Below are 27,399 nucleotides of genomic sequence, written 5' to 3' on the forward strand. Positions count from 1 at the left end.
GTTCCATTCCTCTTTTCTGGAAGCTTTCTGTTTCCAAAAGGTAAAGCAGTAGTTGGAATTGCCTGGATATGGAATAAGATTAAGACTCTGGGACGGGAAGATGCCATTTATGCCACGTTACAGGGGGCTTAGCAGCAGGGTCAGGAGCAGAGCCAGAGATGGCCAAGAAACAGCAGCTCCAGAATACACAGAGGAGGCCATAGGCATACTGCTGTGTGCAGAGATGTCTCGCTGTGTCTTCCCTTCAGCCACCTAGGAAACGAGGAGGAACGAATCCCAGTTAGACACGTTTATGTTCAAATGTCTGGCTGCAGAAACTCCAGTCTGAGCTCTAATCTAGACTACAGGAAGCTCCTGTGGCCAGACACCAGGGCCTCCTGTTGCTGCTGGTCTGTGGAAGGAATAGCTTGAGGTAAAGTGGTCCAGAATCCTGCATATGGCATCCCTCATTTTAAGGTCCAAAATCACACATTTCCAGAGACAAGGTTTTTCAGCTACTGTCTCTAAGTCATTTGACTTGTTGCCTTGTGAAGACAACAAAGCAGTGCATACCTGGAACATTTCTGAAGCTAGAGATGTGCTGGCACTGTCTCCTTGGAGGCTTAGGGAAGATGAATAAAATAAGTCTTCCTGTCCCTTTAGAACTGTCAGCTTCAGGTGCATTTGAGACCAAATGGTATTTCCTGCAATCAGAAGTAGAGCAAGTCTTACTGTGCTTTTCTTGTGCATACCTTCGAGTCTAGTTAACAGGAGTCTCTGGGAAGCTATTTTAGGAAATTCAGGATGTGTGGCTTTGATTTAGAAAATACGTATTCTCTGTTTCGTGAGTGGCCGAAAATGTTAGTTTGTGAGGTTGAGCAGACTGCAAAGCCAACTTACACTATTCTTGGGTCCTTCTGGGGTTTCCTCACCTGTCTGTTTTGTAAGGAGTAGGTATGTAGTACCTCAGATGGGTTGTCTAAGTTGTAGGTCTATGTATAGTGCTGGGTGTAAGGCTTTTCTATACAGCAGGAGGTGGTTTTTAATCATGAATCATTCATCTAATGATGCTGGTTTCTTTTATATCCTTTGGAAGCTTTTACAAATATAAAATATTTAAGTCTTATTAAGATCTGTTGCTAAAATGCTAGGGAGATCATGTAGACACTGCAGAAGACAGAACACTATGCAAAAGCAATGCAGTGTAGGATCTTTAAATCAACAGGATTTTAATTTCCGTGTGCTGAGCTATTTGTCTGATTTTTTGATACGACTGATGCTTACCAAGGCATTTGTTGCTCTGAAACATGCCAAATATCTGGTCACACTTCTCCTTCTGGTTGCCACTGTTCTCACACGTACACCACAGGGAGACCTCCACACTGGAGTTGCTGACATAGTTGGGTGTCATGGGCGTGCCTGTCCCAAACCCCCAGAAACTGGAATCAGGATTTACTTCACCAAATGAAAGCAGTATCATGAACAGCTGGTAGCAAAAGGCACTGTGCCTGGTGTAGCTGGCAACACTGTATGCCGAATGCCTTCTGCCAAACCAGTGCTGCACACCTGTAGCGTGCCATTCAGCCAGAGTCCACTTAGCACAAAAACAGCAAAGATGTCTCGAAAACCAGAAGGTGTAGTCTAGTTTTACAGCTTCTGAAATGCTTCTGCTCTTTACAGCTCCTTTTTTGAGCCACTCTGAAAATATTGTCAGTGAACACCTGAAACCAAGGATGACCTTCCTTCCATCAGCTGGCAGTGCCATGTTCTGTCTGGCTCTGAGAAGGCAGTGTCAACAACATTAACAAATCATCAGGAGTCTAAAAGTCAGACAGTGAAGGAATGTCATGTTTAATCACTGCTGTGATGGGATGTAACACCTGCAGAAGCAATGACTTAGTATAGGCTCCGAGAGCCCTCTTGGTCACGCATTTAGAGCACTTTGCACCAGCTGATAATGTAAAAAGGTGTTTGAAAATTGCAGGCAAGTACTGCTGGTTTGACAGCAGAGGATGGGACAAAGTAGAGCAATATGCTGTGGAAGAGCTCTCTTTGGACTGCATTTACCTCAGAAGCAAGCAGCAGCACTAGCATCAATTAGGCTAAGGCATAATCCTTTCTACACTGAGCACAATCTCCTGCAGGAGAGCAAGATGGGCCTTCACAGCATCAGGGCATGCCTGCAAGTCTGTGTCCTGAAAACATCCACCCTGTACATTCCTGAGGACATCACTTACCAATCATCCCCATGTAAGCCTGCAGGCATGCAGCATGGTTGTGCTGAGAGCAGCCATCTGGAGACATGTCTGCAGGTTGACAATTTTGTTGAAAGTCAGCCAGTCGGGATCTGTAGGAAGGAAAATGAGACTATCAGTGTCTGTGCTCTTCTCATCTCTTGGTTAAATGTCCACTGCTGCCAGACCTACTTGCAGATGTGGTCCTCTAAGCAAGAGTCCAGAAGCCAGAGGCAGTTGGGTTTGGTATTGTACTGGAAGGAGCAATCAGGAACAATGGTTTTCCGTCGTCGTTCTCCACAAAGTTCATCTTGGCATGGACAGAATAGGATCCTTTTGGTGAAATCTTCAGGGACTTTCTCAAAGAAATTCCTGAGCCCTCTGTGGCACTTGCGACGGTCACACGTGTCCTTGCTCCCCGCTCCCCTGGTGCAGATGGAGGCGTAGTCTGTGCGCAGACGAACACACTTCTTGCTCAGGTTACAGACATGAGTTGCTTTCAGGCACGGATTTGTTGCACCTCCTGCTAACTGTGAGCCTATAAAACCAAAAGAAACCCAGAAACAATGAAGCAAGGCTCCACAAGAAATTCTGTGTGGAAATAGGAGTAGCCCTCACTTGATGGTCAGACCCATAAAAGAACAAAGCAACTTGTGCCTCTAATATGGCATTATAGTTATAAAATCATATTTTTGATTGGCTCATGTTAGGGTGTTTGTTTCAGAGACCACATTATTGTGGGTTATTCCCTGCCTCATGGGCCTGGATCTGTGATTAAATTTACACTTGGTAGGGGGGACAGATTTCAGCAAATATATCCAGAGCAGGCATTCCTCTGATTAAAGGTACCATAACCCCAAATTGTTATTCTTAATAATTTTTAGGATCTGAAAATATAAGAATGGGCAGCACTATATCATGTAACCATACAATCCTTACCTGATACCAGAGCAGCCAGTTTATTATAATCTGTCTTCCAGTGCTCTTCATTTGCTGGATTCTCATAGGGAGAAGTCTCCAAATTGAAATAACCTAGGCAAGATACAAGATATTTATGCAGTGAGACAAATGCTTTGTGGCCAGTTTTTTGTTTGTTTGTTTTTTAATTTTTTTTCCTCTTATTTATGCCTGGCTGGGTTCTCAGGCTGAAGTTCAGGGATGCTCTGCCTTGCTCAAAGCCAAATGCCAGGAGTGGTTCTGCTGGAGATGCAAAGGTATTACTGTGTAAAACTCACATTGCATTTTGTCATCAGATTTCCTTTGGCTGAAATGTGGTTTATGCTGTTTTTTGGGTTTTTTCAGCCTAAGTAGAGGTAAAATGTTTAGAACGGGCAGTCTTTAGTGGGAGGCAAAGAAGCAGCATCCCTCTAAAGCTGGAGTGCAGCAGCATGCTCAAGGATGCCCTTACAGTGGGTGTCATGATTACATCTGTTTGCAGTGGTGGACAGATGTGACTGTTTTGAGGTGATTCTCACTGGAGTCACCCCTCCCAGCACAACTCCCTCAGGGTGGCTATCTTGTCTCTTGGGTTCCTCGGTGTATTTGAAGGGACGGTACCAGGACAGATGAGTCTTCTCTGCTTATCAGAGCAGCAATGAATTATCTTCTAGGAGATGTGGTTCCAAAGTGATACCTGCAGTGCTGGGAAGTGTCCTTTCACAGCTGCGTTTGGAGGGGGCAGGGGTGAGCCTTACTAGTACCTTGCAAATTTAAATTATTTCAGCTCACCGTCTGTCATGCTGGAGTGAACGGTCCAGAAAACGCGCAGGCAATGTTCCTGCTTCTTCATGCGCCGGTGACACTTGCAGTGCAGCAAGGAGCTGTTCCCGAGCTCTAGCTCTGCGTTCAGACATCGGACCCTGCTGTCATGGTCCAGTGGGAGAAAGCGAGCCCTGGACAGGGCACAGTTTTCCAGTATCCTGTAGGTGGCATTGCAGGTGGAGTCCGAGAGGCAGAGCTGCTCTGCTGCGAGGCAGTTACTCCTTGGCAGAGCCAGGAGGTCTCCTGGTCAAGCAGGGAAAAAGATCGTTAGAATCACAGTCACGAAGAATGCCACACAAGCACCTTGTCATTGCTCTGCAGGCAGTGAGGACTCCTTTCCAGGCAGTACTGGTTGGGGTCTTTCATACAGAGTAGTAAAGAACAAGAGCTGCTTCCGTTTAGAAACAAAAGGATGAGTATTAATGTATGAAAGTGGGGAAAAAAGGTTAAAGGAAAGTGTCATATATGTATTCATATACATATTTTTTTTAATTCTATATTTTTTAATAAACCTTTTTTTTAATCACCCTTAAGTCTTTTCAACTTGGCCAGGATCAGGGATGGCTCTGTGTTTTATGGAGTAATAAATCCCTGTAGGAGCCCTGGGGTTACTGAAGCCTGCTTTGAAGAAGCTTTTCTCTCTGAGTAATGAAAACCGCAGTGCAATAGGCACATAGCACCCTGCTGTGAGTCAGTGCTGCTGCTGTTGCTGAAGTGTATACTGGTAAATAAGAGATGGACTGAGGAAGCCATTTGTAGGGTGTAAAAACAACTACTTTACTGAGCTTTGACACTTCAGAATGCATATTTTTTGCATAATGGAATAAATCCTTAAGATAATATGTGAATAGCTTCATATAGAAGTGCTGATGTGCAATCTTTTTATGTATACAGACCCCAGTCCCTGAAATCCCTGCCAAAAGTGCTGGGGTGCAGGTGTGGTTCATGCCAGCTGTCATCTGTTGGGTGTCATCTGAACTCCAAGTCTGTGTGTGTGTGTATGTATTGATCTTATATATATGCACAAACATATGAACCACCTTATGTGGAAGTGTTAAATAATCTCAATTTGATAATATAGTCTTTAAAATTAGTTTTCTTTCAGCTTCTAATTTTTTTTTCTATAGACCCTTGTTTCCTAAGGGTAATCTGGGGTGATCCTTAGCACTATGTTGTCACAGGTATGCGAATTCAGTCCATAATCTTTCTTCACTTCTTTAGTATAGGAATGTCTATTTACAGCACAACTACAGAGAAGACCTGGGACTAGACCCATTCCTAATAAAATTTATGTATAAGCGAGTATGTTTCTTCCTTTCAGGACAATTTTGCCTGGCTGGTTTTAAGAAATGACTGTGCTGAGCCCTACATCTACCTTTAATGTTCTTTGGATACATGACCCTACCTATCATTTTCTTGTTGAGCAGATGCAGTAGTGTTATTTCTGTCTGCCTTCACTATGGGTTAGAGAAGAATCTTGGTACAGCTCATTACCTAATATACCACCTTCACAATCTAATTTGTTCTCTCACTTCTTTCACTTTTCCTGCCTTCATCAGTTTATTTGCTGTAAGCAGTAGGATGCTAGTCTGCTAGTAGTATGCTAGTCTGCTTCTCAAACTTTCTACTTTTTCAACAGCCCAGTAATATTATCTAGGTGTCTCTTTCTGTCTCTTGTACAAATTTCTTTTTTTCTAGCAGCTTATGGTACTTTGTTGTTCATCTGGCTGTCACGTAGAGACTACATGACTTTGTAATCTCCCTGAAAAACAAACCTCTCACCAAAAATACTTTGTACCCAGCACAGTGGGTTTGATCAGGCATTAAACCTAGGCAAAACCTTAATGAACAGTCTGTGACCCCATCCCGTAAGGCTGCAATCAGTACATATTCCTCACACCAAATCAGTCCATTCTCTCCAGTAGCTTTTGGAACCCTGAACTGAGGGAACTGATCTAACCCCCTGGCCAAACCACAGTACCATCCTCCCAACATCCCATCTACAACAGAGGCTTGCAGCATCTGTTGTAGAAGTTCCTATCCTTAAGAATTCTGCTCAGCAAACACTTGAAGTGACATTTTTAAAGTGTGGAAGTGACATGGTAGTTGCCACAGTAGAGCAGCGCTGGGTGTAGGTCAGTGATGGACTGTGTTTCTGTCACAGGCCTGTACCAGATGCTTCAGGTGAAGGTGCTATAAACCTCAGATTTAAAACAGGCATTATTTAACAGCTATGACATTGTCTTAAGCCCCGATACTTCCCATGTTGTTACATTTTTTTAAAAAGTTGTCTTAGTATTCCAGATAATAATGTGAAAGAATGGGAAAGGCAATTCTTTCCTCTGGTTTAGGTTGTAAAACATGTTAAGGATGCATATGTTTGGGGCTTCCTTCTATAGTTTGTTGGTTAGGTTTGGGTTTTTCATTTTGTTTTGTTTTTTTAAAAAAAAGAAAAAAAGGAGACTGGTAATACAATATCCCTCTATTCTGCCTTTTTTACTCCGCACTCTGTAATACATGTGTGTATTATTTTGATGCCCCAGGTGCAATATGCTGTTGGAGGAGAGGACAACTGCAGAAGGCAGACTTCATTCGGTAGGCATAGTTATCAACGAAGTGTTAGCTATGGAAAAGTGTGGGACATCTATTGTTATCATGTGGCTGATTACATGTGTCTGAAGTGCTACTGAGGTCTCAGTGCAATAGCCCGTTTTTGTAGCAGTCATTGTCATAGTCAGGATCTACAGCTTGTTCTGAATGCAGCACACAGACATCCCACAGCCACGGTTTCTGGATCTCCAGTCACATCAGCCATGCAGACTGCTCAAGAGGTGAACTGGAAAAGAAAAATTTCTATTCTCAGCTCTTGCGACTCGGCAGAGTAGAACAAACCGCTGCATGTCTGCAGAAGCCCCTCGGATCGGTCCCTACAAGCCGAGCCTCGTCTCAGAGCTACCAGCTGCAGCGTTCCGCAAGGGGTACGCGGGTAGGGAAGGCATCGCCATCGCAACCGTCCAGGGGAAGGCAGCGTGCGGGGGGAACCCGCCGGGGCCGGTCCCGACGGGCAGATGCTGCTCCCGCCGCGCCAAGCGATCCGCTCCCGGGTCTGCTCTGGGCTGCGGGACGGGATCGGTCCCGAGCCCCCCGCGCTGCCCCGACACCCCGCAGCCTCCCCCCGCGCCGCCGGTTCGCGGTTCGGCTCGGAGGAGCCTCTCGCCTGTCCCCGCTGGGGAAGCGGGTTCTGCCCGCCGGCCGAGCGCCGCAGCCGGTACCGGGGAAGGGAGCCCGAGAAAGGGACCCCCGGGAGAGGGATGGGACCCGCCGCGGGCAATTACCGGCTCGGGAGAGGAGCAGAGCCAGGAGCAGGGCGAGCCCCATGCTGGAGCTGCAGCCACCGGACGGTCTCTGCGGCCGCACCACTCATGCTGCGTTCAGCCCCCGGCCCCGCCGCTCCGCCCCGGCCCACACTGGCCCCGCCCGGCCCGGGACCCACCCCGCCGGGGGTTGTGCCCCGGCGCTCCCACCGACCCACTCGGGGCCGCGGTTGTGCTCGGAGCAGCGGCGGGGCGGGCGGTGGTGGGGCGGAGCTCCGCGGTGCCCAGGCCAGAGCTGCGAGGGTGATTCCGAAAGGTCTGTGTAAGAACGGTGTGTGTATTGCCCCACAGCACGGAGCTAGAGGGAGTGCAAAGCTGGCGGTGCTCAGAGAGGAGCCCCCACGGGCAGACCTGCGATTCGGTAAAAGAAAGTAATTCTCAAGCAGAGTGAATTGGAAGGGACAGATGCTAAGCAGGTTTTCGAATAAATTCCCTTGCTGTTGCTTTGCTCCTTTGCAGGAGAGCGGAGTGAGCTGGCGGCTCCTTGCTTTTGGTTTGTTGTGAAGGGTCTTACTTCAGTACATTGTTTGTTGCTGGCTTTGCTTCGATGGACCTGATAGCATTCACGGAGGATGGCGTTTCTGAGAGTCTGCCCGGCACTCAGGCAGCTGTGCTGCTTTTTTAGCTGATTCTACTTCTTAGTTTGCATCCTAAGGTCAAACTAACCAATGCAAAGAAGTAACAGTCCAAGGTGTGCACGCCAAACATCAGTATATAAAAATTAGGCAAACCTTCTGTAGGTTGATCGTTTGCACAAGTAGAGAGACCTGCCTCATCTTCTGAAAAGCCCCACCGAGAGGGTAGCAATTATGCAAACACATCAAGTATTCACACTCCTGCTTACTGCAGGGAGCTGCTGTGGGAGAATTCTGCATGGGAACAAGTTGTCCATAAACATCAGGGGGTCTTACTCCATGCTTAAAAAGGAGAGAAAAATCGTTCTCACCATGACTCAAGAAATTCTGTTCAGAGTCTAATAGTTGAAGGAGCTTATTGAAAATGGTGGATGAGATGGTGCCTTTGTTATTTCATAGTAAATTGTTTGAAGTTTACTTAGAGGAAACAGAGCAGTTTAAAGAAAAACTAGGAGCAAAAATATTTACTTATAATGACAACATGTTGAAAAAGAAGTGGGTTGGTCCTGTTATATTCTCTCTCTCTCTCTCTCTCTCTCTTTTTTTTTTTTTTTAGAAATAATAATAATAATAATAATAATAATAATAATAATAATAATATACAAGTGGATCTGAAAGTTTCTAATCATGATCCAAATTATACTGCAGCATAGTAGAAACCTATTTAACCTATTTTGATGATTACTATGGCTGGAATATTAACACAGTTGTGTGCAACTTAGGAGGAGTAGCAGGCAGGAGTAGAGGAAATGTTGCTCTCTGTCATACTTGCTTTGTGGATGTAGTAGCGTCTTTTCGAAGCAATTTGAGTGATTGTTAAAAGGGAAGAAAAGTGGGCACAACCTTTTATGTTCCAGGATGCCTGGCAGTAAAACCAAGCAGAACCATTGAGTGCACATGATAGCTTCCCAGACATCATCCCTCGTTACACAAATACTCTGCTAGATCTGGTTGTAGCTGACAGATGTAACTTTTTGAAAATATGAATGCAAAGGGCAATTTGGGTGGTGGTGGCTGTCAATCTGTGATCCTTACTTCCTTTCTATTTTGCTGTTTTTATGCTTCTCCTAAGCAAAGACAGATTTCAGTAGACTCAGTGAATGGATAGCAGCATCTTCCAGGAGAAATGCCTGGAGAAGAGAAAACAGCATGTGTGTCTTGGGAAAGGAAAAAATACAATTAATCTTAACATCACTCTCTAGGAAAATTCTGGAACACATAAACAATTGTTAGCATGTGGAAAATAACAGGCTTGCTGTTTGTATCCTAGATGGATTTGTCAAGAACCCACACAATTTCTTCTGGAACAGGGTAACAGCTGACGTGAGGAGGGAAGGAAAAGTGGACATCATCTGAACTGGGGATTTTTAAGGACTGGTCAGTCCAGGTTGGTACAAGAGAACAGTTTAGAGGATTTTTCAAGTTTCTTTCCAGGATGTTTTTCTGATTCTGAGATTATAAATCTTCACCCAAAGACCACTAAAATGATTCATAAACTCAGCTTTGAATTATGTTTTGCAGCAGCTAAGAAAGGGAAAATTCTTCCTTCCATGTTAAAGCTGAATGCTGTAAGTTTTCAGTGTTTTCAGCTTGCCTTAGCAAGTGGCCCAGTAGAGGAACACTGACTTGAAGAGTTGGCCACATCACTCCTCAGCACAGCCTGACTGCAGTGGAGTGATCCCTTTCTCAATTGTTGCATACTTAATGTGTCTTTGCCTGGGACCCATGACATACAAGGTTATTTGGTTATCCCCACCTGCCCACATGCAGAGCAGCACTGTAACCTCATTACAGGTCTCAGAGAGGTGGATAGTTAGCAGTCTCTCACGACCAGGGCTTTTATCACTCTGTCCATTTGAAATTGTATAGGCCAACTCTGACCTGTGGAGGTCATCCATCAGTGTAATGTATAATATCTCAGGAATCAGTTTCTCTAATTCCGTGCAAGGTCCAGGCCTTTGACCTTTTCAAACAGCTGCAGAAACAGTGATCAACTCTGATGTGATTTCCTCAGCTTTTAGCACCAGTCCTATGGTTTCTATCATCTATGCTGCTCATTGCAGGTTTTATAGGTCCTGGCTGATTTGGGGTTAGTGATGTCAGCAGGTCCTGTGATGAAACAGGTATGTCACTAAGTAAATATTTCTTAGGTCTTTGCCAGTATATTTCTTCACACGAAATTGAAGTGTTAACCTTGTGCGTCAAGGTTGCAAGGGGATGAAATACATGCAAAAATTGGTCAGCATGTTCCTTTCCTTGTCCTGACAGATTTGTCCACAGCATCTTGTCAACACCTACTGCAGTGAGCACCATTCTGTTCATAAGGCTAAGCAGTACCTGGGCAGTTTATTATCACTTCAGTACCTAAACACAAGCCTGGGAGAACTGTTAACCATTTACCCCCTGGAGCGTTAAGGAACAGAGTTGCCCATGCTCATCAAGGAAGCCAATTTACATGCCAGATCATTAAGCCCAGAGCTATGCAGTCATATGCATGTTGTCACACTCTTCCTAGTGGCTAAAGAGAGTTTGCTCCTCAGCAGCTGGTTGGAAGGTGCAATCTCTGCACATGTATGAGTTGTGGGGCTGTCACTTCAAAAGAGCTGAGGCAAACATTCAGAAAAGTAGTTTGTCACAGTCAAGTAAGCAATCAAACCTTTCAGAAACAGAACCAGTGTTATTACAGTGGAAGTCCCTTCCTACTGAATCCTCTGGAGTGAACCACCTTCCTCTGCTTGAATTCTCTCAGATAACTACTACGCTGCCTGGCGTGCACTGGGGTTTGAAGAAAACTGTTTGCAGGGTGCTTAGGCATCAGGTTTGCATTACCTATTTCATCCTTATTTTGTCATCATGGAGACTGTGTCACAGAGAATCATCAGCCAAAGAGAACTACTGCTTTTACAGCAGTCTGGGAACTCTCTTGTCATCCTGGTCCACTGCAGACAGTGTGGCCACAATATCTTTGTAAATTTTCTCCTCTCACCCCTACCTTCCCACCCTGGAATGCTGATTTTTGTTTTTGTTTTATCATTCTCAAGTCTGGATCTTCTGATCCTTGCAGTGCAGATTACAGTTCCACTGCCTCTAATGGAAAACAACACCAAACTTCTTGTTCTTGAAATTCATTGGAGCCATTGCAGTTTGTCTTTTTCATGTCACTTTCAGGCCATGAAGGTCTTGATACAGTGCATGAAATTTTTTTCTGTAGCACATGAAGAACTCTTTCAGCAGGTTTGAACACATGGCAGGCCATGTTTATGCTGTCTTGTTGTACATGGTGTGTGAGGTGCAGGCAGGATCCTCTATGGAACAAGGATTCCACTGACTGTGCTGACGCTCTTGCCTCCTTAGCTGTTCTCTGGTGGCAGGAAGATCCCTGCAGTATCTGCAGCAGGATAGTTTTGGTTTCCTCTTCTGTTCAAATCAATAGTACTGGACAGTCCTTTCCATTGCTGGGGAGCACTTTTAAACAAACCAAGAACATGAATCATTAGTTTCCCTCTTAAATGACTATATACCACTATATAAAGCAAGTAGCAGTTCCAGTGGTGTGCTAGACATTTATTCTGTACATCTGTGACTGCCGGAGCCCATGAGGAGTGGGTTTGACAAAGTATTTTGTTTGCAGTATGTGTGGAGTTACTCAAGTGTCCCTTATTTTGTGTAGTACTAATCATGTGAAGATCACAGCACACTGGTTGGTGCTTTTGCTGCATTTTTTAGGATTTGATATTTATAACCCTCTTTGAGTCAAAACCAGAGCATGTTCCAGCAGAATGCCGAAGTTGAGGCTGTGGCAGCTGAGCCTGGGTCATTTATAACGAGTACTGTCAGAGCACTACTGCAGGAGGCAGCACAGAGGAGGGCTGTGCAAACACTTCTCTGCCTGGGCTAATATTTACAGCGCCACACTCTGCTCTTTACAGGGCTAGAGACAGACAGCAGACACTCACAGCTCATATTAACACCTGTACATTACAGAAATATTAACCTAATGTAAACAGCCCAGCAGAAGTTAATGTCTATATTCATAGAAAATCAAATAAAAACCTCTTTCATTTCCTACCATGAGAGCTGGTGCCCTAAACTGCTCTGGCTGCTTGTTGCCAAAGAAGGTTCGGGACTTGACCTCCAAAACAGCTTCCCAGGTGTTGGTGGTAGTATAGCAATGGCTGGTGTGCATATGCTTGCATGACAGATTCAGCAGCAGTCCAAGTAATGAACAACTCAGAAGAAACATTATTTGTAACAGGAAAGCAAAAGTGTTTCTTCAAGACAAGAAAGAAGGAGCTGCTTAGAACAGCACTGCTCTTCTACCTTACATCTCAATTTTTTCAGACACAAGTACATAGAAAAAGTAAGAAGCCTTAATAATGCGTTAGACTAGATTTTGATTCAAAGACATTTAAGGGCCCAAGGTGATCCCATTGTTCTGGTCCTGGTACATCCATGATGTATGTCAGGGCAGCTACTTGCTCTCTCTTTGTCTCAAATGAAGCTAAATTAGCATGCAGGACATGCAGTATGCATGGATTTGGCAGTGGCAAGACAGACCCAGGTCTTTAGGGGCAGCAGCTGTTCAGGGGTATGTATTGTACTGAATATGATAACAGAAAAATAGTGGAACTGAAAACAATTTTACTGTTTCTGTAGGTTGCCAAGGTACTTAAGTAGGTATGAGAACAATCAAATCACAAAACATAGATTATTTCCCCTTGAGTCAGTAGCATCCCTAAAGCTGCTTTCCACAGTGAAATGGACTGGGTTTCCATCATTCAAGCTATGAGACAGAGGACTCCAAGGCACATTAGGCAGCAAAGATCAGTGGTTCCACTCTGTTCCCATCTCTCAGTGTCTCAGAAGACAGAACCAGGGGCAGCAGGCTCCAGCTACTTGCAGTAGGTTTTTATTTTAGTCACTCCTGTATATGTTTTCCTCTTTGCATGTAAAAGAGATGGTCAGCAGTGCAGGGGCTGTTTACTTTAAATCTTATCAGCAGCATTAGGTGCTTTAGAGACTATCAGGAAAGACCCAGGTATGAGCCGCTCCCACATGGCAGGACTTTGGACCACAACACAGAGCTGGTCCATCCAGATGGACCAGGCTTTCCCTGCTAGTTCTGCCCCTGGCAACAAGGTTTCTAGGAGTTCCAGTTTCTTTGTCCTCAGAAAACCCCTCTCTTCCCTCCCATCCCTTTTGTTCTATTTAAGCATCCAACAAAATGTTTGGTTCAGGGGCTGTCAGCAAGATATTGTTGTCAGTCAAGGCGGATACCTTACTGGGCTCTGGGAGGCTTTAGCTGAAGTTTTTATACAGAGGTGAAGGTTGGTCAGTATAAATGTAAAGGGAGACTTCATGTGCCATATGCCATGTGCTCCGGAGCACTAAGGCTGTTTGGCTGACAGGTGAGAAGGTAAGGCTTGCCTCTGAGATTTTGCATACAAGCCAAATGGGTAAATGTTTTGTTGGCTTGGTTTGGTTTTCATGGCAGTATATAGACACTGTTGTGCAGGTTTTCATTTTAACTAACCCATGCTAAAATGAAGCTGTGCCAATAGCTGAGGCACCATTGCAGGTATGTTCATGCACTTCTTTTATCCCAATTATCTAGGTAGCTTGTGTTAAAATGGAAGATGTTCTAGCCTAGATCCCCGGGGGCCCTCCTCAGTGGTAGGCTGCGTGGTTGAGGAGGCTGGAGAACTGTGAGTGACACAGAAGAGTACAGCACCATTTCCTCTTGATGAACACATAAACAGAGGCTACTGTACTGGAGTCTGTAGCCCACCTAGTGCTTGGGGGTGGAAAAAAGCCTCCTATGCAAGCCTAAGAAAGCTTTGGAACACCAGGTATTGTGCAGGGCTCTTTGTGCTGTCTCTCACAAGAGACCATTAGCTTTGGTCTGCTCAAACACATAATTTTACCAGTCAGAAGTTACAACTAACAACAAAATCCACAGCAATGCTTTTAAACAAGACAAGAAACATTCACTCTGGATCTTGACAACAGCAGCTGACAGCACAGTGTGTTCAAACTCCATGCATGTTTGGTTGTATTCTCACAGGTAATACAGTTGCCCATCTTCCAGTAAACTGCTCACCAGGAAAGATCACTCCCTGCTGCTTCTGTGATGCTCTGCAAAGAGCAAAACTGCCAGTCAGATATTTGCAGGTCCTGTATGCAGTAGGAAATTTTTTTTTTTTTTTTTTTGCAAGTTTACATGCAGTGCTAGTCTGAACTCCGTTGCTGTGTGCTGTTCAAAACTTGGTCCTTGCCCGGAAGCTACTGTGAAAGTAGTGCTTTCTTTTACCAATTTAAGCCAGTCATCCAAGAGGTGTCTTGAATCTCTCAAAAAGCAACAGCAACATTTCACCTGAGAGACGTACAGCGGGATTTCTGGCTAATGCTGTGCTGGGGTTAGGAAGATGTATGTGTCAGTGACCAAAACCCAAACCACACCAGCCGTCTACTTGGACGAGTATGTTTGGAAGCGTCTTGGAGAGCCCGCCCCAAAAAAAAAGGCCGTGTACTTGGAACAGGGTTTACAGAACACGGCGGAGGCAGTGCACAGAGCCCTAGAGCGAGCCCCCGGGAACGCCGGTGGCCCCGCAGCCGCTGCGGTGAGCGCTGTCCCAGGCCACAAACCGCTCCCAGTGAGGTCATGCGGGGCCTTCACCTCCCGCTCTGCACCTCTGACCACGCGTCCCGCCAGGACGCCGGAGGCTGGGCGAGGGGCTCAGCCCAGCGGTGCGGAAGCCCTACGGCTGGAGCCGGGGAGGCGGTGCGGGTCCCTCCCGGCGGTGGGGCTGAGGCAGCGGGAGGCGGGCAAAAACGCGGCGGCTCTGGAGCGGCCGGTATTCTCCTCAGGCTCAGCGGGGTCCCACAGGGGGCAGGCAGGAGGGCAGGCACTTGCGAGAGCACGGGCAGCCAGCGGGGATCAGCGAGGAGTCCCGGCCCCTCAGCGCCCGAATGCGGGAGGGGAGAGCACCATCCCCGCCCGGCCGCCCCCCTGGCTGTCCTGTGGGTTCTGAGCTGTTGTAAGAGCCAGAGGTTCCCAGGGGAGCACAACCGTGGTTCTACTGCTGTTGTGGTGGGTTTTTGGTTTATTACTGGTTTAAGTAGTTACCAGAGCTGAGGCACCGGCAGCCACGCAGCTTCTCCCGCTGCTGTGGCCGTAGGGCTCCCGGGGGTTGGAACATCGCCGTGACCGGTCTCTCCGGTAGCCGGCGCTCGCAACAGCTCTCTCCCCACCCAGCATTCGCCACCCTGCAGCTGCCGGCGAGCAGGCAGAGCCGCCGCTGCCGAGCGGCTTTAGCCGGACTGACGGCTGCAGCCGCCCTACTGCGCGCTGCCCGGGGCCCTGAGAAGGTGGGCGGCTCCACGACAGGCCATGGCGCCGGCTCCCGTCTCACAGGCCCTCGGTGCTCCCGCAGGACCCGGGCGACCCGGCCCCGGGGATGGCCGAGGAGAAGCACCACCGGGCAGCGCACGGGAGGACCCGCAGACACCTGATGCGCGCGGACCGGAACCGGAAGCACTGTGCACCCTCGGCCTGCGGGACCCGGACGGCGGCGGGGCCTAGAGGCGCTTCCGCTTCCTGCCGGCGCCCGGCGGCGAGCGGCGGCCTCACCATCCGCGGCGCCCTGAGCCCCCGCACCGCCCTGTGCCCCCGCACCGCCCTGTCCCCCCGCGGCGCCCGGCGGCGGCGCGGCGCGGCCCATGGACCGGCACAAAGTGAAGCGACAGCGGCTGGACCGGATCTGCGAAGGTGAGGCGGGGCGGGCGCCCCAAGGCAGCAGCGGTGGGGCCGCGCCCGCCGTGGCCCAGTGCCCAAGCGGCGGGGACCGGTGCCGGCCGCTGCCGAGCCGAGGGCCCGGCCGGCAACTTGCCTCGGCCCTGCCCGCCGGCCTGCTGCGGGGATTCCGGCACCTCGATCTATGGAAAGAGGGAACTGCCGGCGGCTGACAGGAGTCCCCAAGTCATTGCTGGTTCTTCAGCTCGCTTAAGGAGGAAATAGACTTGATGTCCTGCCACACTGAGGGGGGAGAGTAACCCAGGTTAATGGGGAATGGGCCTGAGGTGGCTTTATAGCCAGTCTGAGGAGCCTGGAGTAAGATGGCCTGCTGCTGAGCAGACCACCTCCTGCTATCTCATTCCTGATAAAACATTATTTGTTTTTATTCATGTAGTGGTGACAGAGGTTTGGGTTTGTGGTTTTTTTTCTCACTTCACTTCCCCATGTTTGTTTCCTATTTGTTTCTTTTGCTTTGACTAATCCCATCCTAAATCCTACAGAACTGGTGACTTGTTGGACTAGTGAATGAAGGTTGTAGCATTCTTGTCCTTTGTGTAATTTCTCCTGCTGATTTTCTTAACAGGCATACGGCCTCCTATTGTGAATGGCCCAATGCCAGCACGGCCACTGGTTGCACTCCTGGATGGACGAGATTGCACTGTGGAGATGCCCATCTTGAAGGATGTTGCTACAGTGGCATTTTGTGATGCTCAGTCAACTCAGGAAATCCATGAAAAGGTGGGCTAGAAAATGCACAAGCATTTGGGCTCAGGGCTCTGCCTCTTGGAGTAACCAAAGCAGAGATTCATTTGGACTGGTTTTTGTTGTAGGTGCTGAATGAGGCAGTAGGAGCTCTGATGTATCACACCATCACCCTTTCTCGTCAGGATCTGGAGAAATTCAAAGCCCTCAGGGTCATCGTGCGTATTGGCAGTGGCTATGACAATGTTGACATCAAATCCGCTGCAGAATTAGGTATGATGACATCACTAGAGCTCTGTTGTGATGAGAACCCAATGTCAAGTGGAGGACTGCATGTGTTTTTCTGTTTTATAGCTGAGTGCATTTAAAACCTTTTATGTAAAAAGGTTTGGAGTTGCTCATTGTCAGGCATTGTGAGGAAGCTGACCAATATCAGAGCTGGTAGGTGGTCTGAAGGATTCTCAGTCATCAGATTGCTGTGCTGTAGAGGCTTTTGTTTGGGGTTCAAAAACCCCTATATGGTGTCTAGATAACTTCTGGTGAAGCAGCTTTGGGCGGTTTGTGGGAGAAGAGTTGAGCACAATGATGTCTGGAAGCAGCCTGCAAATAGTGGTGCAGGATAAACTCACTGTAAATGCACAATTAGTAAGTTTTCCTATTAATTTATTATATGCAGGCATGTGTTGTTTCAGCACTTTATCATCCACCCTGTTAGAGCCCATGGCATGTGAAAAGTCTCTGGATCAGGTGGCAAAAGCTGCTATTCAATAAACATGTGGCAGTGAGGCCACTGGACCTTGTAGTCTCCCAGAGGAGGTAGATCATTGCAGTACCTTGCCCCTTCTGTTTTAGGTTTGTGCCAGTGATTTGAAACCTTTCTTCATGTAATGCAGATCAGATTAACATAAAATTTAAATAGGCATTAAAATTGCCAGATCTGTAAGAACAGATTAATTCCACATAAATGGAGACTGCAAGTTTGCCTAGTGCTTGAATTAGGTCTAAAACATCTTCTCATCTGAATGATTCAACTGAATAGTCTCAAGAGTTCCTGGCAAGGTCTTTGGCTCTCATCCAGCCATTTAATTTTTGGGATGAATTCAGGACCTTAGGGTTTTCTGCTTAAAGTCACCATCCATCTCTCTGATTCGCTCAGGAGTCAAAGCTTTCCCTTTCCCCCTATTTTACACACATTAACCCAAAGAGAAATGGGTCAAGGTTCTTTCACCGTCAGAATGCTGCTTGCCTCTTGCTTTGGACTGGTAGTATGATGACCCTCATGCATGGCCAGATTTGCTTTTTCATGGACAATTAATGATTATTTTCATGCTTAGCCAGGCCCTTTAATTCATTCTGAAAAAAGACTGATGTTTCTTCTGTGTTTTGAATCTGCGAATCAAACCAGGGCGCTGTTTTGTGTGTTTGTGTTTTCTTACCTTTAGGCATGAGATTGCTATAACACAAATCTGTGTCTCTGTAAGAGATGAATGCATGTGGCTTATCTGAAGTTGAACGAGATAGTAACCAGTGAGATTAAAAGAAGTTACATGTCCCTATTTCCCCTCCTCCTGTCTTCTGAGTCATCTGTGTGGCTTTATGGCTTTGTTGAAAAGGATTTCATAGAAAAAAAGAATTGGATATCTGGGACTGTGTGTAGACATTGCTCTCCTAGTTCTTTTTGAGAGAGCATGATGTGAGTTTAGTCAAATGTCTGCTTGTAAAGGGATTACAAAACAGTGATGCATTGCTGAATTTTATGTGTCTTCAACCATTGCCTAGATTTTACTCCTAGTTTTTAAATAGGTGGTGGGCTCTGGAGGAGGGAGAGTTTCCTTGGTTTTGGTGAGTGGCTAGTGGTTACATTTGGGAAGAGACCATTTCTTTCATCTGGTTAATTTTATTTCTCATCTGTTTTGTAGAATGAGGAGCACTAGCAGGAAGTGCTATGTTGCCAGCCCCCCACCCTTCTTTTTTTGTTTTGTTTTTTTTTTTAATAGCCCACTCAGGAATTACCAGATTTTGCTACAAGTTGCTTTCCCTTTACTGACAGTAATTTTTGCTTCTGGGACTTTAACTCTGTTTGCATCAGTAACTTATCTGACTCTTCTAGACATGGGTTTTATGGTTCCCTGTGGTCGCATGTTATTCTACAGTGGGAGTGCTATGTGCTATTATTTTGAAGTGTAACTTCAATTGGATTTAGAGAGGCTGCTGTGGCTTCTCTCTACATTTAGTGAGCTAGTTACTTACTGTTGCTGTGGGAGAAGCTGGTGCTTGCTGCGAGCATCTGGACTGCGAAGCATGAAAGAGTTCGACCATCTGTCTTATTCTTTTACAGTCTGCCAGTTAATCTGTCAGGAGAATCTCTGGAATGAGTGCATCTTTTTGGATGCAGATCTTCTAAAATAGTTTCTTGAGTCATTTGTATGATCCAGGTTTCTCATTTCAGTTTTGTTTTTTTTTTCTGGTGAGTGCATCAAGCAAATAGATATTTTTAAGGAAGAAATGGTATTTCCTTGGGGTTAAAAAGCTGGCTGGCCACATCTATCTTGTTGTAGAATGATCTGCTGAAATAAATCCTGTGTTTTTTGGTAGAAGTTCTGGAGCACTAAATTATCTTTCAGCATTTATGCCTGAAGAGCTGCACGTTCGTTTGGCATGGCAATGCTAAAAGTCTTACATGACCTCTGTGGCTTTGTAGGCATTGCAGTTTGCAACATCCCTTCCTCTTCAGTAGAGGAGACTGCTGACTCCACTCTCTGCCACATCTTGAACCTCTATCGCCGTGTTACTTGGCTGCACCAGGCCATGCGGGAAGGGAACCGAGCCTCCAGTGTGGAGCAGATCCGAGAGGTGGCTGGAGGCGCTGTGCGTATCCGTGGGGAGACTTTGGGCATCATTGGGCTCGGTAAGTGATGGGGATTGTTAGACTGGAAAGAACTGTGAGAGGTTTTGGGAACCTAAAAGTCACAGACTGAAAAAAGTGATAATTTTATGGCTGTTCGTTGTGAAACACACTTGATTCATAAGGAATGCTAGTGCCCTATTTTGTGATGCCAGATATCTTCAAGAATTGGATGTATGTCATGGGACTGGGGAAATTTTTTCCATATTCAAATGTCTAGAAGAATTGGAACATTCAGACAGCTCTTCTTGGTGACTGTTTCCCTGTGTACTAGTCTCCATATCAGTAACAAAGCCACCTGAAGGCTAGCAAATCCTTCTCTAAGTTCTTGTAACCAGATATTACTGCCTCTGACTCAGGGTCGAGATTTGGTATGAAAAACAGACTTCCTTACAAGCTAAGGTCTGGCTACTGCATGGGGAAGGACTAAGATTAGCCACATGGGATCAACACTGAATAACCTCCTCTGGATCCCTATGGCAATCAGAGGGGTTTCCAGGGCTGCAGTACCCTGAGCCCTGGCAGTAAACTCCAGTATAGGCTCCCAGTCTACCCCAGTATCTTGTTTTTTAAAGTTTGTTTTACCTTTCCTTGATGATTGTGGGTTTTCTTTTGTGAAGGCCGAGTTGGACAGGCAGTGGCTCTGCGAGCCAAGTCCTTTGGCTTCAACGTGATTTTCTATGACCCCTATCTGCCGGATGGAGTGGAGCGATCCTTGGGTTTACAACGAGTAGGAACCCTGCAGGATCTACTAATGCACAGCGATTGCATCACATTGCACTGCAGCCTGAATGAACATAACCATCACCTCATCAATGACTTCACTATTAAACAGGTGCAGCAGGAGCTTGATTTCCCCCACAGAGCACTGTGGAAATGAATGCAAACAGAAACTGCTGCTTTCACAGAGGCTGAGAGCGTGTGAATCCTGCTGCCTCTGCCGTGTGCCTCCTGCTGCTTTGGAGGCTGGGAGTGTGTGGATCCGGGTGCCTGTGCTTTGTGCTGTGTAGAATTTTATTTTAAGAGGAGAACAGGATTGGTTCTTTTTGCCAAGTAATTCCATTTATAACAAATGTTTTAGGTGATTCGGTAATTTCAAATTACCTTTAAAATGCATAATTGACTGTGCTGGCTGGAGCCAGATGTGGTGTGGCTGTGACTGTGTAAGTTTCTTTACACAGTTCTGCAAAAGCCTCTCTACCCAAGCCCACTGCAAAGTCAGTCTCGGGCTTTGCTCTGATAGTCTATGAATGCTTTTCAGTGCTTTTGTGAGAGGCATCTGGACGTTGTAGTCCAGTTTTGTATAGCTGGATATTTTATTCATGTCCTCTTTCTTTTTTAATGTAGTAGGATGAATGTGGAGTGCAGAATTTGAGAGTTCCACTTTTGCCATTCTTGTCTTGTGGTTTTGTTTGTTCATTTTTAAAGCAGATTTCTCAAGCATTGCTTGCAGGCATTTCCCCTGTGGTTAGCTTTGCAGTGAGAGCACTCCTAGTTCGTCCAGGCCTCATCTAATCACTGCAGGCTCCTGCTCATTTCCAGTAGACTTCACAAGATTCACTTAGCTTCCATGAAAAGTCTTACTCTGAAACCACTTGATATTTTTCTTCTTCCAGATGCGCCAGGGCTGCTTCCTAGTGAACACAGCCCGGGGAGGGCTGGTAGATGAGAAAGCCTTAGCACAAGCCTTGAAAGAGGGGAGAATCAGAGGAACAGCACTGGACGTGCACGAGTCCGAACCTTTCAGGTAACGTTTTGCCTGCTTGCCTGCTGCTATCCTGTGACTCACCTGTGCTGGATGAGTCTTTCATGGGTTTTTGTTACCTGAGTGACAGCGATACCTGAGATGACAGAATAGGTTATCACTTCTGCAGAGAAACCACTTTTTTTTTTTTTTTTTTTTTTTTTTTTTTTTTCCCCTTCCCTCCCTCCCTCCCAGCTTTGCTCAGGGGCCCTTAAAAGATGCACCTAATGTGATCTGCACCCCTCACACTGCCTGGTACAGTGAGCAGGCTTCCATTGAATCCCGAGAAGATGCAGCTAAGGAGATCCGCAGAGCTATTACAGGTAATGAAGAACACTGTGTGCTCTGCAGCTGCTGCTGAATTAGTATTCTTTTGTTAGTTCACTGCAAAGATTGTGTTGATTGTTCTGAAAACTTAGTGATTGGTTTCTGGACCCGGAGTGCAAGTTGGTAATTGTCTCTTTGCCTTCTGAGAATCTTGTAACTAATGCTGAAGTGGCACTTTCCCTCCCTGGAGAAGCCTTGTACCTAGCACATCTTCCAAATCCTTTGCAATAATTCCTGTAACAGTTACACTGTGCACCTTTTTTCTGTTGTACGTAAAGTACGTATTGTGGCTTGGGGAAGGCTAGGCTTGGCAATTGCAGTTTGTGGCCAATAGTTTCCACAGGAGCACACAAGTGGGAAGGGAGGATCAGTTTCTTGTCTTACTTTAGAGACCAGTTGTTCAGAGGAGTCTCCCTGGCCCAGTGTTGGCATGTGGAGGCAGATGAAAAAGGTGCTGTACATTTCCTTTCTAATTTCCTCTATAAATGCTTCAGCGAATGAGCCCTTCCTTCTTGTGTCTGGGCTTTTTGTCATACTTGGCACTTTTGCAGGTCACATACCTGATGCTTTGAGGAACTGTGTTAATAAGGAGTACTTGATGCTAGCAGCTCAGTGGTCCAGTATTGATCCTGCAACTGTCCACCCAGAACTCAACGGAGCTGCAGCTTACAGGTGAGATATGTAGGTTGTCCAAGATGCTGCTTCCAAGCATGTCTTCCTACTGAAGACATCCCTCTTTGGGTTTGAGAACTGCTTGTGCCTGCAAGCCCATGTGTTTCAGTTGCTGTATAGTCTGTATATGAACTCTTTCCAGAAACTTAACAGCAGCACTTGCACTTACTTGGCCATATGTAGTTCTAGCTACATACTGACTACTTTTTCCAAATCCTTGCAAGACAGCCCAAGAGATATCTTAGCATGAGAAAGCCTGTTGGGTGCCTGAAAAGAGATCTGGAGCTTAACATGTAGAAGTTGTGCATATCATTAGGGCTGTATAAACAAAGCATAGTTCTTACCTGTAGCTTAAATACCAGCTATTAAAGAGACATCGTCCAATGGATTTGGGCAATGGCCTAAATAGGCTGTATTTCAGCTTGTCTGTTAAAGACCTGCCAGGTGATTGTGCTTTTCTGCCTTCTGCTTTTCTACCATCTGTAAAGTAGGAAATATATTCTCTTCCCTTCCCTGAGAGATCTACAGAGGTTCAAATATATTTCTTGAGAAGGCACAGGGATGAAGAGAGGAAGTAATGGAGGAATGGCTCATTAGCAATTCATGAGTATCGCTCTCCCATTTGTCATCTTATGTCTAGCTGTTTTCTTAGTTCAGCTCCTTGTTCTTAGAGTTCAGTGAAGTGTAACTGGCAGCTTGTACTCTTCCTGATGATGGAGAGGGAATTCCCTGCCCCTCAGGGTATCTTCACACAGTACCTCATGCTGTTTTCCAGGGGAGATAAATTCTATACCTGTTTCCCAAATGCTTAGGATGTGACCTAATACTGTCTCTGCCTGAGAACAGGTGTCCTTTGGTATTAAGATATAACTGCTATTCTTCATCTTTGGAGCTATTATCTGTGTTCTGTCTCATCATTTCTGTTAGAAAGAAGGATTTGTATTCAGCAGGGGCCTGAGGGCACAGCTCCTTTCCCCTTGCCTAATTCTGCTGGACAAGCATGTAATTTTTGTTTCTGTTGGTTTCAGGTTTCCTCCAGGAGTAGTGGGAGTAGCCACCCCTGGGCTACCAGAACCACCGGTAGTGGAAGGGATTGTAGCTCATGGGATCCCTTCTGTTTCTCACTCTGCACCACGTACCCCTTCCCCAGGAGAGACGAGCAAACTGGATGCAGACAGAGAGATTCCTGCTGACCAATAGCAGCATCTTTCTCTCCCCTCCTCTGGCAGCAGAAACAAAGTAGGAGGGTATCTTCTCCTAGGACCTTCTTTAAGACCCTACAGAGACCGTTTCCTGTTCATACAGGACAGGAGAATGCATTTCATTACTGGCAAACTTTAGCTCTTGCCTTTATTTTGTAACCCTTTAGTTTTAAACTCTCAATGAATCTTTCTCCTTCTCTGGGGCAGGGCAGCAGTGACCTTGCCTCCCTTTGGAAATACTTGGTTTAACCAATGATTTTTCCCATAGTCTGCCTGAGTTGTCTGTGACAGGGAACTGTCTTTGTGCACTTGAAAACAGAAGTGGAGCTACCTGATCAGGGATGATCCTCAGTGTTCCTATCGTGAGACTTCAGTGCACACTTTCCAGTTGTGACTTGTAGCTTAAGTTTCGTTTGGCTGAACCTCTCTAAGTGTAGCCATGAAGAATATTAGAAAAATTCTACTGAATTGGAGTTCTGACTATTGTCTTTATTATGCCCTTGGTAGACTGCAGCCTAGGCTCAGCTCTGCGTGTTATTTCACTTGTTTTAATTAAGGTTTCCTGTGAGAAAAGTCATGATGCAGGCATTGCTAGTTCTTGAGCATAGAAAGTTTTGGCTATGCAGTACTAGGCCTGAAGTGAAAAGTGACAGTCTCAAAGCCAGCCTTGTAAATAATTTGGATGAGATTAAAGTGTCATCAAATGCGTTCTGGTAGCCACCATGTTTGTGAGGCTTTAGAATAGTTCACTCTGACATCTGTGAATGCCAAAATGGGAAAAACTTCTTGCATTGGCAGACAGCAGGTTGCCGTAACTTGCAGCTGCTGGTTCCTCACACACATGTACCTCACAGTCTAACGGCAGTGTTTACCCACAAGGTATTTATCATGTTAGAATCTAAGCTGTGCTACAGATTTTTTCTTTTTTTTGGTAACAGCATCACCCAGAAGTAACCTACCAGTGCTTTTGATAATTGTCTCTGTGCTGATGGAGAAGGCAGCTTTTAGTGGTTGACCAAATTACTCTACACTGGCTCTACTAGCAGGTACTCCATCTCCAATAGTGGGCAGGACAATACAGTGGGTTTTTTACAAGAATAAGCTTTGTGATACTAAAGGAGAAAGAACACACTGACCTTGTCAGCTGCTGCTAAGGCAGGATTTTTGCTCTTAAGTCATTTCTCAAATGACTGAATATGAATCACTTCTTTTGAGGGGTATGAGTCTTTGGCCAAACAGGTTCCATAGGAGAAGGTTTTCTTCAATTTCCACTCTTGCTTTATTTTCATCTTGTTACTTTAGTTATAGCCTTTCCATACAAAAAGTGTAACAATTCCTGACTGATTTTTTCATGTGTGGGTGTACTACAGAGTAGGTGCTATATGGGAGGCGTACCCTGTGTGTGGGTTTGTCTGCCTCCCATCATTCTTCCCTCTGTTGTGTGTCTATGACTGGAAGCTGAACAGTTGGGAAAAGACTGGAAGTACACCTTGATGTGCGGACGAAATCCTCTGTTTAGGCTGCTTACAGTTTGGGAAGCTGAGGAAGGCTTTTAGAATTAGTAAGTTTTCAGACTTTTCCTGCTTTAAAATTCTTTCTCCAATACTGCCTTCACGTAATGGCATACTACTGACAGAGTGAAGTGATTCATTCCTTTCTCCTCCACATCCCCACTCCTCCCCAGCAATTCCAGAAAGGAAAATAGACAAGGAGTAAACTTCAGGTGTTTTCTTACAGATTTTACACTTTAACTCTGTAGCATTAGTGAGATTATTTTAGTTCTCTAGTGCCGAGTATCTTTTTTTGATAAGGTATTTGTCTCTGTGAAGGTTCTTGGCGTCTGTGTTTTCATGGATGATGCTGATTATACTTTAAATTCATATACCTCCTTGGCTGCTCAGGTTTAGCAGATCAGACTAGGACTGGTGACAGGCACAAGTTACAGGGGAACTTATCTGAACAAAAGCCTGGAGCTCAGAAGCTCTTTGGTTCCAGCTGTACCTGAAATAATCAGCAGCACTTCCCTCAGTTCTCTCATCTCTAGGAAATCTAAATTTAACAAGCTACTAGCTCAGGAAGCTGTTCTGACAGGCAGACAGGGAAATTTTTCAGGAACTGAGAGCTCATTTTCTGTCTCATTTTCCCTACCACATTAGGGAAGCAGTCTGACAGTAACTTCTTTTTCCTTATTTGCTGCCGAAGACTCCTGCCCTGCTTAGAGGTTCAGGTCTGAGAACTCATTTTGTGGTAAGGGGCTTCTAGCTTTGTGCATTGTGAATACAGAGAATCAGAGTACCTTGACCTTGTCTCTTCTAGAACACAATGCAAGATAGATTTATTTTTTTAAAAATGCAGCAATTTTTAAAAATCGTTAACTGCAAGTATCTCTATAGACCAGTCAAATAGCTGAGCAGAGGAAGATGTCACCTGGGGGGCACTTGACTTTCCCTATTCTTATTTTTGGTGCCTAGATGTACTGGTGACTAGTAAGTGTAGGAATTAATTGATGATGTAAGAAATACTCCGGTATGGGTACTGAGGAGGCAAAGCTGACAGCACTGATGGTGGCTCTGTTCTAGCCAACACTGTCTAGGCTGGTGATTGGATATGAAGGCAATTTTCCCCTTGATTGAAGGCACAGCCAAAAATGTCAAGGTAAAAATAAACAGAACCCTTATGACCTCAAGGAAGGGCTCTCTTTGTGCTGACAGAATTACTCTGCTCATATGCCACTGGTACCTCTGCTTACAGGCTGAACCTATTATCACCAGATGAAGGCTTTTCTGAACAGACAGCACAAAGAAAAATGTACCAGTACTCAAGTATGCTGTGGTGTTCTCCATCCCTGAGTGCCAAGTCCTTTGTTAGTTCTCTCCTGGTGATACACTGATTTTCAGCTCCCCCTCCCAAGCTTAGTGCAGTATACAGAAGTGGAAGGATTTTTAAATGGTTTTTTTCTCCTATTTTTAAATGCCTTCCCTCAGAACTAGTGCAGAGCTTTAATCCCAAAGAACAGAAGTCTCCCAGGGTGAGGTGGGAATGCCCTGGCTGCACTAAATCTGCTTGCAGGAGGTGCTCACACTATCCCAAGGTACATTCTGTTTGTCAGGGTCTCTGCTGCTGACCAGCTTTTTTATAGAGGACTCAGAGTTTCAGAAATATATTTTTGTAGACAATGACTAAACTGTGAAACATTGAAATAAAGCACGTAACTTAACAGCACTGTCCTCTGTACAGATGTTTTTCTCACTTCAGTTCTCTCCTGACTCATTAGGAAATGTTTGATTACTTCTTGGATATATTTTAATAAAGTTCTCCAAAGAACATGGCTGCTGTCTATGGAAGGGGTGACCTTAAATAAAGTTCTGAAGGGGAAGGTTGAAAACCTGTGCAGGTAAGTGTCTGCATCACTTCTGCTTTTCTCAAATGAGTTAAGTTGGTTCTTCCACACAGTCACTCCTTGGATCAGCTGCTCTGGCAAAGGACTTTCTTTGTATTCCGGAACACTGAGCGTATCTCAAGGCTGTTAAAGATGCAGACTGGAGAAGCAACCACCTTCTGTGGTTAAGGGACAGCTCTGGATGAAGCCTGGTGTTTATGTAAGTGGCTTGTCACAAATTAAATCGTGATAGCTGGTTCTGCAGCCCTTTAAGTGTGTAATTTAAACATGCATGTGTAAACAACAGTAGCTATCTTCAGCCTTTTAAAATGGTACTGGTAATTAATACAGAAAATCAGCCCACGAAATCTCAATCACCTCTGAAATAAATGCCTCTTCAAAATCTGCTTCGAAAAGCACAGCGCCTGGACGGGTGAGGCACTGCTGCTACTCTGGGGACAGCAGCATTTACTCACGCCAGCCCGAAGCATTCAAACCCGCAACTCGGATCGCACATCTCAGGCTCTTTCTGTGCTGGGTTTGGTGTGCGTTTACCTCGGCATTTGGGGAAAACCTCCGTGATTCCTCTCACAACTTCAGATTTTGACCGTGGCGTTAGCGACAGGCCCTGCCGCGGCTCTGTCCCTCCCGGCGGTCGCTGCGGCTCCCTCCGCGGGTCTCGGCCCTCCC

General features: G+C 45.8%; 3 protein-coding genes across 4 annotated transcripts; 1 reads left to right on the forward strand and 2 right to left on the reverse strand.

The window, feature by feature from the left end:
• Positions 1 to 117: 117 nt before the first annotated feature.
• GFRA3 (GDNF family receptor alpha 3) lies at positions 118 to 7,352 on the reverse strand. The gene is made up of 8 exons (XM_030459421.1): positions 7,310 to 7,352; positions 3,942 to 4,217; positions 3,153 to 3,245; positions 2,406 to 2,751; positions 2,217 to 2,326; positions 1,264 to 1,398; positions 553 to 683; positions 118 to 252 (listed from the first exon to the last, which is right to left on the reverse strand). The coding sequence occupies exons 1-8, from the start codon at positions 7,350 to 7,352 to the stop codon at positions 118 to 120; spliced, it is 1,269 nt and encodes a 422-aa protein (XP_030315281.1).
• Positions 7,353 to 14,043: 6,691 nt separating this feature from the next.
• LOC115599120 lies at positions 14,044 to 15,704 on the reverse strand. Its single transcript, XM_030459422.1, has 2 exons — positions 15,110 to 15,704; positions 14,044 to 14,118 (listed from the first exon to the last, which is right to left on the reverse strand). Exons 1-2 carry the CDS (start codon positions 15,702 to 15,704, stop codon positions 14,093 to 14,095), a joined length of 621 nt encoding a protein of 206 aa, XP_030315282.1. The 3' UTR covers positions 14,044 to 14,092.
• LOC103529965 (C-terminal-binding protein 2) lies at positions 15,606 to 26,913 on the forward strand. Of its 2 annotated transcripts, none has more exons than XM_030459401.1 (9): positions 15,606 to 15,751; positions 16,362 to 16,516; positions 16,609 to 16,753; positions 19,182 to 19,388; positions 20,006 to 20,220; positions 21,002 to 21,132; positions 21,325 to 21,452; positions 22,008 to 22,128; positions 26,784 to 26,913. In XM_030459401.1, exons 1-9 carry the CDS (start codon positions 15,703 to 15,705, stop codon positions 26,896 to 26,898), a joined length of 1,266 nt encoding a protein of 421 aa, XP_030315261.1. In that variant the 5' UTR covers positions 15,606 to 15,702; the 3' UTR covers positions 26,899 to 26,913. The 2 variants fall into 2 exon arrangements, with proteins under 2 accessions (XP_030315261.1, XP_030315260.1); XM_030459400.1 differs by lacking the exon at positions 26,784 to 26,913 and adding an exon at positions 23,157 to 23,798.
• Positions 26,914 to 27,399: the final 486 nt, after the last annotated feature.

The sequence above is a fragment of the Calypte anna genome, chromosome 13, assembly GCF_003957555.1.
Source record: "Calypte anna isolate BGI_N300 chromosome 13, bCalAnn1_v1.p, whole genome shotgun sequence".
NCBI lineage: Eukaryota > Metazoa > Chordata > Aves > Apodiformes > Trochilidae > Calypte > Calypte anna.